Here is a 10,398-nt window from a genome sequence, read left to right as displayed (position 1 = left end):
ATAAGGCATGGAGGGCTAAAGCACCATTGGAGCTTGTTCATATCGATGTGTGTGGACCGATGACAACACCAACTCAAGCGGGTAACAAGTATTTTATTATTTTCGTTGATGATTTTTCAAAAATGACATAGATTTATTTCATGAGACAAAAATCAGATGTGTTCTCTATTTTCAAAATATTTCAAAAGCTTGTTGAAAGGCAAAGTGGCCATCTTATCAAAGTGTTAAGAAGTGATAGAGGTGGAGAATACAACTCAAATGAGTTTGAAAAGTTTTGTGAAAATATTGGCATGGAGAGACAATTAACGGTTGGGTACACTTCACAACAAAATGGAGTGGCAGAAAGGAAAAATAGAACAATCATTGAGATGGGAAAATCAATGCTTCATGAGAAGGGGCTACCTAAATCATTTTGGGGTGAAGCCGTGTATACGGCTGCTTACTTGATGAATAGGAGTCCAACAAAAGCGGTGGAGAATAAAATTCCATTTGAAGCATGGAGTGGAATGAATCCATCATTGAAACACTTGAAAGTTTTTGGGTGTATTTGTTTTGCTTATGTTCCAAGAGAAGTGAGGCACAAACTTGATGAAGCTAGTGAAAAATGCATCTTTGTGGGTTATAGCTCAAAATCAAAGGGTTATATACTCTTTAATTTGAAGAAGAATAAATTGATTATTTGTACAGATGTTCTCTTTAATGAGAAGGCTGCTTGGGATTGGAAAGAGAAGAAAGTTCAAGATCAAATCCTCATTTTCAATGAAGAATCAGGAAATCAAGAAAGTAAAAATGAAGATTTTCTTGAAGTTCCACATGAAATGTCTCCCGTATCTAGCTTACAATCAATCCCAACTTCCCCATCAAACTCAAATTCTTCATCTCCAAGTTCAACTCCAAGAAGAATGAAAAGTCTTAGTGATGTGTATGCAAGTTGCAATTTTTGTGTTGTTGAACCGAAGAACTTTGAAAATGCAATTAAAGAAGTGGCAATGTAGAAATTCAAGAAGAAGAGGAAGAGGATGAGATTCAACTCAAGTATTGCAAGACCGAAGACCAAGTTGCAGACATTTTTACCAAAGTACTTCCAAAAAAAATAAGTTTGAATACTTTAGAGAATTGTTGGGTGTCACAACATGGCATTAAGGGGGTGTGTTAAAAATAATTAATGCCATGTTTATTCATGTATATGTTCATTCATGCATCTATTATTGTACATGCATGTATCAAGAGTGTACATGTATTAAGTGTGTGCATGTATCATGTATGTGGTTGAGATTGTCTTGAAAAGTTCAAAGGTCTATGGGAGAATAGTATATATAGGGTAAGGTATTTGTTGTTAAGAGATGAACACAACAAATAATTCAATTCAATACAATATTTGTTTCTCTCCTCTCTTCACTTAGAAATTATTTAGTTGGTTGAAACTATAGCCAACAGTAATTTGTCACCCCCAGCTTGAATAGATAAAAATAGAATACACATGCAGGGGTCCAAAAGGACAAGACCAAGCAAAGAATCTAAACCAAATTACAGCACAATACAACAGAATAAAAGTCATGACAGGCCATGTGTTTTACAAAGAAGAGAGCATTCAAACAAAACAAAGGAGATAAAGAGAACCAAAGATTCATGGCAGAGCATGAACCCACTGTATCAGGATCCATCCAAGAGCCAGGATTTCCTATGCACTAGAGGGCATCCTTGTGTGAAAAGCTATTGCAGATCCTCCATTCAATTCGTTTAAGGTCTAAACAATTCCTCAATTTCTTGCGCTTAAATCCTTTAATCGAAAAATTTCCTATAGTTTTCGAAAAGACCCAATTTACTCCCCTCTTGGATCATTCTTTGGGCAACAGTATGTAAAGCACTAAATAAATCAAATTTATTCAGAGTTGACTTTGTAGGATTAGCTTAAATTGATCAGAAAGCAATTAATCCATTTAAGTTTGTTAAGAAAAAAGGATCAAATAGGAGTTTATGAGAACAAAAGAAAACTAAATGACAAGAAAATAAATAGGCACACACACAAACGAGACAAGAATTTACGTGGTTCAGCAATGCCTACATCTACGGGAAAAAGACAGAATAATATTTCACTGTGAAATAAAGAGATACAAGGCAAAGTGGCTCACACCCAAAACCCAATTACACCCACAAGCTCTCTCACTCTAACTGATATTACAAAAATGCTCAAACTGATGATGATCTTGGATGATTCGGAATGCCATGGTCATAGGCTATTTATAGCCAAGAAAACATCAATATATCTTGCTCACCAAGCATACTTGTTGTCCACATATAAAACTGCTACTTGGTGACCACACATACACAACTTGTTGATTACACTCCTTAGCTGCCAAGGTGCTGAGGCAAGTGGTGATGAAAAATGCTTGCTGATCACACAAATTAGTGGTCCCCAGCTGAAGTATGCAACCTCAATTTGAGCCATATATTTCACAAATATTGACACTTCAATTGCAAATGTGCAAATATTGTTCTTATTACAAGTGCATGCACTGACTCGACAGTGATGTGTTTTCAAATTTTCAATAATGCAAACCAACAATAAACTATACACAAAATATCATCTAGTCAACATGCTCTTTCACCCATGAGCAACATGTTTCTTTGCTACATTCACATAACCCAAACTCAATCCCTACAGACTCATTATTTCACTAGAGATCGAGAGACAGAGAGATGATGGCAACTAGCACAGTCAAATTTCAGGCCCCAAGTGAGACCAGTTATGACCGTAACACCGAACTCAAAGCCTTTGATGATACAAAATCTGGTGTCAAGGGACTTGTAGATGCTGGTGTAACAAAGATCCCACCAATATTTATCAATCACAAACACGACCAACCTCACCAAAAACCTCAGCTTGGTGACTACTCTGGATCCAAACACAGGACTATTCCAGTTATCGATCTCCATGGTGTTCATAGAGATGCAACCAAACGCAGAGAGATTATCGGAGAAGTTTTGGAGGCTTGTGAGAAGTGGGGTTTCTTTCAGGTTGTCAATCATGGAATTCCGGTGAGTGTTTTGGATGATATGATAGATGGGATATGCAGATTTAATGAGCAAGACAATGAGGAGAAGAAAAAGTGGTACACAAGGGATTTCAAGAGAAAGGTGATGTTTATGTCCAATTTTCTTCTGTATACTTCCCCAGCTGCTGATTGGAGGGACACCATTTTTTGCTTTATGGCTCCCAATCCTCCTGATCGTGATGAATTACCTGAGATATGCAGGTATGTGATGAGACTAGAATGTTTGTAAACTTTTAATTCAGTACATATATAATGCTATTTGGATAGAATTAGTTGACTTAAAATGAAATAAAATAGTATTTACTGGAGGAATTTATTGGGAATCTTACAAGATCGATTCCTGTTTTTTTTATTTATTTATTAACTTTTTTTTCGTTAGCAGATTGTAGTACTTAGTTTCTGAATAAACCAAGCGATGGTTAAAATGGTACATAGATGGATGCAATTTGGATAGGACTAGTTGACTTGAAACGAAATAAAAATCTTACAAGATCGATTTGTTCTTTTTTCTTTAACAGATTGTAGAACTTCTAGAATTCCTATTTACTTGTTATGAAATCGATCATAGATCAATTTTCCCTTTTATTTTCGAGTATTGAATGCACTTATAATTCAGAGCTTCGTGTTTTTTATTTTTATTTTTGTGGGTGTAACCATTGTTGTAAAATTTTTGAAATTTTTTGAATTTCTGCTGTGAGTTGATCCTCTGCTGTTTGGTCTGCACAAAACATACCTCAAAAACACTTGTTGTGGACTTATTACATGATACTCTCTAGTGGCAATTGTTTCTTTGGCAACTTGAACATTTAGAACTGTCTATGTGATGTATTTTGAACAATTTGCAGTGATATAATGATTGATTACTCTAAGCAAGTGATGATATTGGGGGACACAGTCTTTGAACTAATATCGGAGGCCCTTGGACTCGACCCCAACCATTTGAAAGACATGGATTGTGCCAAGCAACTTTCACTTGTGGGCCATTATTACCCTGTGTGTCCTGAACCAGAATTAACTTTGGGTACTAGCAGCCACACTGACAGTTCCTTCCTCACCATACTTCTACAAGACCAGATAGGTGGCCTCCAAGTTCATCATGAGAATCAGTGGGTTGATGTACCCCCGAAGCATGGAGCGCTAGTAGTAAACATTGGAGATCTTTTGCAGGTAAGTCTACAAAAAAGTAATTATGCCAATTTTAATGTGAAGTTGAGTACAAAATGAATCGCATTGATTAATTTTCTTCCTGTTTGATTTTGGGCAGCTCATCAGTAATGACAGGGTTAAGAGTGTGTATCATAGAGTAATGGCGAGACATGTAGGGCCAAGAATTTCAGTGGCATCCTTTTTCTCACCACAAATGGTGGTAGGAAATTCCTCGAGAGTTTATGGACCGATCAAGGAGTTGATATCAGAGGAAAGCCCCCAAGTCTACCGCGAAACCTCTATAAAAGACTATCAGTCTCACTACACCTCGAAAGGGCTCGATGGAGCTCCTTCATTGCTGCATTTGAAGTTGTGAAGTTGGCCCCATAATAAGGGAACTAGCTCCCTGTGCTTCTGGATATTTTTTCTTTCCTTGTCTCTGCCACTCTTGAAACGTTACTTAAGCTTGGGAGTCAAGACCCAAAGCCACTAAGACAAAGGTAGACCTATATGTGTGGCTTGTCAAATTGGTGATGTTTTGTTTGGTGTTGAAAACATTTTGCTTGTTTAAACAATGTCATGCTTTGCCATGCATATCTGCTATACAGAATAAAGAGTTGCTGCTGTAATTCAGATGTTCAAATCAGAATCAATTAGGTTAATATGGCTTTCAAATTTCTAATTTAAGGGCTTACTGAATCCGCAGGTAAACCTATAAGGGAGCGAGTTTCTTGCACCCCGCTATATAGTCCTTTAATACAGCGTGCTAAGTGGCGGCAGAGGCCTCCGCTGATTTTTTTATTTTATTTATATTGCATATCCATAATTTTGTTAAAATCTTAAAAATTCCCTCACTAGTGCTCATCATTTCTTCTTCACTAGTTTTTATCCTTCCAAATATAGACCGAAGACAAAAAGAAGAAAGGCAAGGCTATTATAAATATTTTTAAATTACAAAACTTTCTTTATAATTAGCACTATCTTTTTTCTTCTCTCGTAAACAAAACAAAATAATGTATTGTCCTATTTTCTTATCTTCTATCCAACCAAATTAAAAGAGGGAATAACATAATCTCTTCCCTAAAGATGTTTTATTAATCCATTCTTCTCTCCCTTCCATCAAAATTTCTTCCATCCTACCAAACGGAGCATAAATCAGGACAAAACTACACTATATATCTGTCCCCATTGCATTTTTGGGGTTCTAATCGGCTTTCTCTAACTCTCTCGTATTTCTTGCTATTTGTCACATGCATCGTCTCTTTTTCCCTCACAAACTACTGAAGATTGATCAGTTCTACCAAGAAACACAATTTTCATTGTCTTTACCTTTGGATATTTATAAATATGTATATATATATAGATATTTATATATATGTGTGTACTTTGATAATAATGAAATTCTTTTATTTGCTTATTATCATTTAAAATTTTGCAATCACGTTGAATTGTGCTAAATAAAAATATTAATTAAAATTTAATTTAATTTAATTTAATTTTATTTATTTTTATTTATATATATATATATATATATATTAGAGTAGTTTGAAAAAAAAATATTGTTGCCCCTCTCAAATAATTTTCTACATCGGTCCGTCACTGATCATCCATGGAAAAGATTACCAACGTTAGACTAGTTGTCAAAGAAGGTCCCCAGTATGTTTTAAGTGACAACCCATAATACGTTCTGTCAGAGGAAGCGATTAACACCAAGGTTTATATTTGGATCACCAAAGTTTATGTAGGGGTATAGAACAAATGAGTGAGAGTTGAAGCAATGGGTTCTAGGAAGCGATTAATATGTCACTGTCTTAGCAAAGCTGATCAATATGGTGATGGTTAAATGGGAGTAAGTGAGGGCATGACTCCATGTCCTGGACGCAGTGTGATCCTGGTCTTACTCTTCAGAGTGAGGTTCAGGCCGACTTAGCATTGAATGTTATGTCCTGGGTGCAAGCGTGAACCTGGGTGCTACTTTCAGAGCGAGGGCCGGGGGTGATTTAGTAGGAAAAAGGAGACCACCTATAACACATTAAACCTTAATAGAGCCCGCAATATTGACGGTTTCAGGGACGGAGCCAATAAAGGGCCAGGAGGGGCACATTAAACCTGAATAGAGCCCGCAATATTGATGGTTTCAGGGACGGAGTCAATGAAGGGCCAGGAGGGGCACGTGCCCCTCCTGGCCTGGCCTCGCCCTCTATAATATATGTAGTAATTTTTTATATATTTTTCTATATATATGAAAAATTGTATATAGTGCCCCTGCTGGCCTGGTCCCGCCCTCTATAATATATGTAGTAATTTTTTTTAACATTTTTTTATATATATGAAAAATTTTATACAGTGCCCCTTCAAATTTTGTAGTTTCTAAAATTATCTCTTTATTTTCTTTTTTACTCTTCAAATTTATTAAATTTTCTTAAAAGAAAAAGTTAAATTTCCCTCCTCAATTGAAACTCTTAACTTTTTCCTTTTAAAGTTCTCTCATTTTTCTTTCTTTTTTCACTTTCTACTTCTTAAAATTCATCGTTTTAACGTGTATATTTGAAAAAAAAAATTCTTCTTCTTTTGTATTTTATATTTGTAATGTTTACATATATATATATATATATATATATATATATATATATATATATATATATGTGGCACGGTGCCCCTCTTGACTTGAAATCCTAGCTCCGTCACTGGATGGTTTGAATAAGAAGAGTGAAAAATTAACATCACATTCTGATCACTGAGTTGTTCACACGAGTCTGGTCATTACTACAATTTACACCCTACCATCGTCGGACCGTTCTCTGACGGGTTCCTATATAAAATGCATATACGTCAGTAGGTCATTGCATCGTAAGCGTGGACCAGCGAGGAGCCTGAAATCAACGAGCAACGGGAGTGAGCTATTGGTATAAACAAGTTTGACTTAAATACCTTAGACTAATACCTTAGTTGCATTACCACCTAAATAAAACGTGGATGGCCCATGGATGTGTTTATAGACGTTGGGTGTGTTTTGGGTGCTGGACCTTTATTCTGGTCATAGATGGTGTTTATTTATAACCGAGGCTTTCAATGTGTTGACCCTAAAATAAGCTCCTAGGATCCGATCTTAAATTGATGGAAAATGGGCATGCCAGAACCAATTGTATGGTTCGATTGTAAATTGTCAACTTGTAATCTCTTTCAAGGGTTGACTTTCAGACGATGTGAGGATAAAGAAAACAGTGATACTCCTCTTAGAGTTCAAGAATTGACTTAGTTAAAAGGACTTTTCAATGAATAAATTATAGTAAAAGATTAAGAGAGTAGAAAAGGAAGGAAAACAGATATAGCAAGAAAAGAAAGGGAAAGAATGAGGATAGAGAGAGAGAGAATTAGATAGAAAGAAAGATTGAGAAATATAGAAGGAAAGAAAGAAGAAATAGCAAGGATGCTATTCTTGGAAAAGCTTGAGAAAGCAAACAAATAATAATAATGATTCTGAGGGTGCTGGACCTTTTGCACAGCATGCCTCTCTGTTTATTTATAGAGTAAAAAATAAAACAAAAATCCTAAATACATGCGTTTTAGTTATATTCCAATACATTTAAATAATTGTTCAAAATCTAACTAATCCTAACTAAACACTAACATCTTTATTTGAACACCAGATAAATATATAGCGCTTATCTAATGTATTTAAAATTATAACATATTCTATCCTATCTGCAATGCTCTTGTATGTAACCTTGCTCCTTTGAAATTCCTGCCATGTCATTCAACCAACAATCCATGTAACGCATGAAACCCAACATTCTCCTAACTATATCAGACTACCCCAAACGAAGACTAGATCAATTGTTCACCAAAATATCTTATAGCCCAATCTCATTGTTACATGTTTCGGTCCATTATCCTCTCGGCCCAATCTTCCAGCACATTATTGCTTCACAGGTTTTACATTCTTGGCCATACTACTACTTACTTCACTGTTCATCAAATCTAATTAGGGCGAGAACCCAATTATCAAAATGGGTGCTAAGGACATTTAGGTTTATGGATTCATGATTGGGCCAAAGATGGGTTTACAACCCAAATGCCAAAATGGGTGTCAACAATGCCCTCCAATTTTGGTAGCCGTTTTAACTCTTCAGCTTCCAAAATTCAAATAAACCCATTGCATCGTAACTTTGTATACATCTTATAATCTTATCAGCTTTATCTTGATTCACTTCCCAAAACATATCGATTATGATAACCCATCTTATCCCTCATTAATTATAGCAGTAATCCCAACCTTTCAACTACACACGGCTTTTCGTTAAACCAACTCCCTTTGCAGACTCTTCTTTCCATCATCCCTCTTTCTTCTCTAAACTTCTCTGCTTCTAACCCTTCTCTACAAAATGACTTCAAAACAACTGAAACAAAGTGATCTGAACTTGGAGAACCCTTTTCCAGAAGCAACATCACATACACAACCAACAAAATCAATGATCAAAACCCTAGATCAGAGCGAATTGGATTCTAACACGTTGATGGACGTCTCTGAAAACGCTAAGGGACTTGGCCCAGTGTTTCCTAATCTATTCCCCCTTTCCTTATCTCCAATTTATCCACAAGCCAAACCACACCTTCCTTTCTCCAAAACTCTCTATCTAACAGTGGAAGGGGACTGTCCAACTCTCTCCGTCAGAAATTGGCACCCACCAATGCCCCAATGGAACGATTGGGTGGACCGTGTATCAGCAGCAAAAGGAGAGCAGTGGAAAAGGATGGGTATCTTTAACCTCATCCAGCTTAGTAAGATTCCCTTTTCCTTTGACCGAGCATTATTTTTTGTCTCTTTGCACTTTTGGTCCCCCACCACTAATTCACTTCACTTGCACTGTGGCATGATGGCCCCTATATTAAGGGACGTTTGTTTTCTAACGGGTTTAAAGCCTGGAGGAGATGAAATCAATTATCTCCTTCAGGATGAGGAAACCTCCTTTTACTTTCCAGAACAAAAGGGGGCTAAACCCTTTGTGCAATCACATGGACCATTCTTGAAAGAAATGTTAGGAGAAGAAGGGACTGACGTAGATGAAAAAGAACATATAGGATTTTTATTATTATGGTTGTGTAGGTATTTGTTGTGCGCTCCTGCTATCCAGATTACCAAGGACCTTACCCAATTGGCTATCGCATTATCCAAAGGGAAACCCATGGCCTTAGCTCCATTTTTGTTAGCGTCCTTGTATAGAGGCTTATCTGATCTTATTACTTCCAACTTTGCAAGATCTGGAGGCCCATTCTGGTTATACCAGTTCTGGTTGCATGCATATTTCCCTGAGTTATCCTCCCCCATTCTACCTGCTCTAAACGACCATTTGTTGTCATTTGGATATGCTAGAGTCAAACCCAAAGACCACTCATTCAATGACTGTTTTCAGTTTTTCTATCATTTGTGCAAGATCGGGATTCAATCCCAATTCCTACCTTTTTCCAAATGTCAACTAGCTCCATCCTGGTTGTTTCCTCCTACTACCGAGTCTTTAGCTGAATAGATTGACCTCTATACCAATTCATGGGGCCATTTCTTGATTGCAAGAGATATACCTTGCAATACCGTCACTCCCCATTTGCCCAAGAGCCGAATTGGGGTTGAATTTTACAACTCGGCTCAGTTAGCCCGGCAATTTGGACTAACCCAAATGATCCTAGTACCTTCTCATTTTTCTTATAACAAGAACTATCATTGGCGAGTGAAGCTTTCAAACAGTGAACAAGTTCAAGATGTGTTTAATTGATTCACTCAACTCCTTCAAGGGTTTCAGTATAAACCCTTCCTTGAAGAACCGCGTACTGACCCAAACTTTGAAAATTGGTGGATATCTTATATCACTTTTACCAGGACCGTGGATTCCAGTCAAATTGTGTGCAATCTTCTCGGCTTCTACAAGTTCATTTCCCTTAATTTTCAAGGTTTAGATTCCATTGAACCCATTGCCCTTTCCACTGCTCCTGAACCAGAGAATACAATAAATGTGGCACCAATTCGTCCTCCTCTTACAGCCCTTGCAGGTAGGACCAGATCTCGCTCTCGGCAGAGTAAGTTTTGCATCTTCTTCCTTTCCATATAAACTTCTGTTTATACGTTTACTAATTATAAATCCAGGTACACATTCCAATGCACCAGACAAATCCGTACCCACCAAGTCTGAAGAGACCCATG

The 10,398-nt window shown here is 36.9% G+C and overlaps 1 protein-coding gene across 1 annotated transcript; it reads left to right on the top strand.

The window, feature by feature from the left end:
• Window positions 1-2,496: 2,496 nt before the first annotated feature.
• LOC132297309 (1-aminocyclopropane-1-carboxylate oxidase homolog 1-like) lies at window positions 2,497-4,831 on the top strand. The gene is made up of 3 exons (XM_059794909.1): window positions 2,497-3,257; window positions 3,902-4,223; window positions 4,321-4,831. Exons 1-3 carry the CDS (start codon window positions 2,701-2,703, stop codon window positions 4,576-4,578), a joined length of 1,137 nt encoding a protein of 378 aa, XP_059650892.1. The 5' UTR covers window positions 2,497-2,700; the 3' UTR covers window positions 4,579-4,831.
• Window positions 4,832-10,398: the final 5,567 nt, after the last annotated feature.

This window comes from Cornus florida, unplaced genomic scaffold (genome assembly GCF_030987335.1).
Source record: "Cornus florida cultivar Cherokee Brave unplaced genomic scaffold, ASM3098733v1 CherokeeBrave_3.0.0_Hap2_Chr01, whole genome shotgun sequence".
NCBI classification, from domain to species: domain Eukaryota; kingdom Viridiplantae; phylum Streptophyta; class Magnoliopsida; order Cornales; family Cornaceae; genus Cornus; species Cornus florida.
Note: the sequence above shows the minus strand (reverse complement) of the source record. Positions and strands in the feature narration are given on the sequence as shown.

What these genes read in the sequence shown, in the direction of transcription:
- LOC132297309 (XM_059794909.1), top strand. Translation starts at nt 2,701, where the DNA reads ATGATGGCAACTAGCACAGTCAAATTTCAGGCCCCAAGTGAGACCAGT. An exon ending in GAATTACCTGAGATATGCAG is followed by an intron (nt 3,258 to 3,901) that starts GTATGTGATGAG and finishes AACAATTTGCAG; the next exon opens with TGATATAATGATTGATTACT. An exon ending in ACATTGGAGATCTTTTGCAG is followed by an intron (nt 4,224 to 4,320) that starts GTAAGTCTACAA and finishes GATTTTGGGCAG; the next exon opens with CTCATCAGTAATGACAGGGT.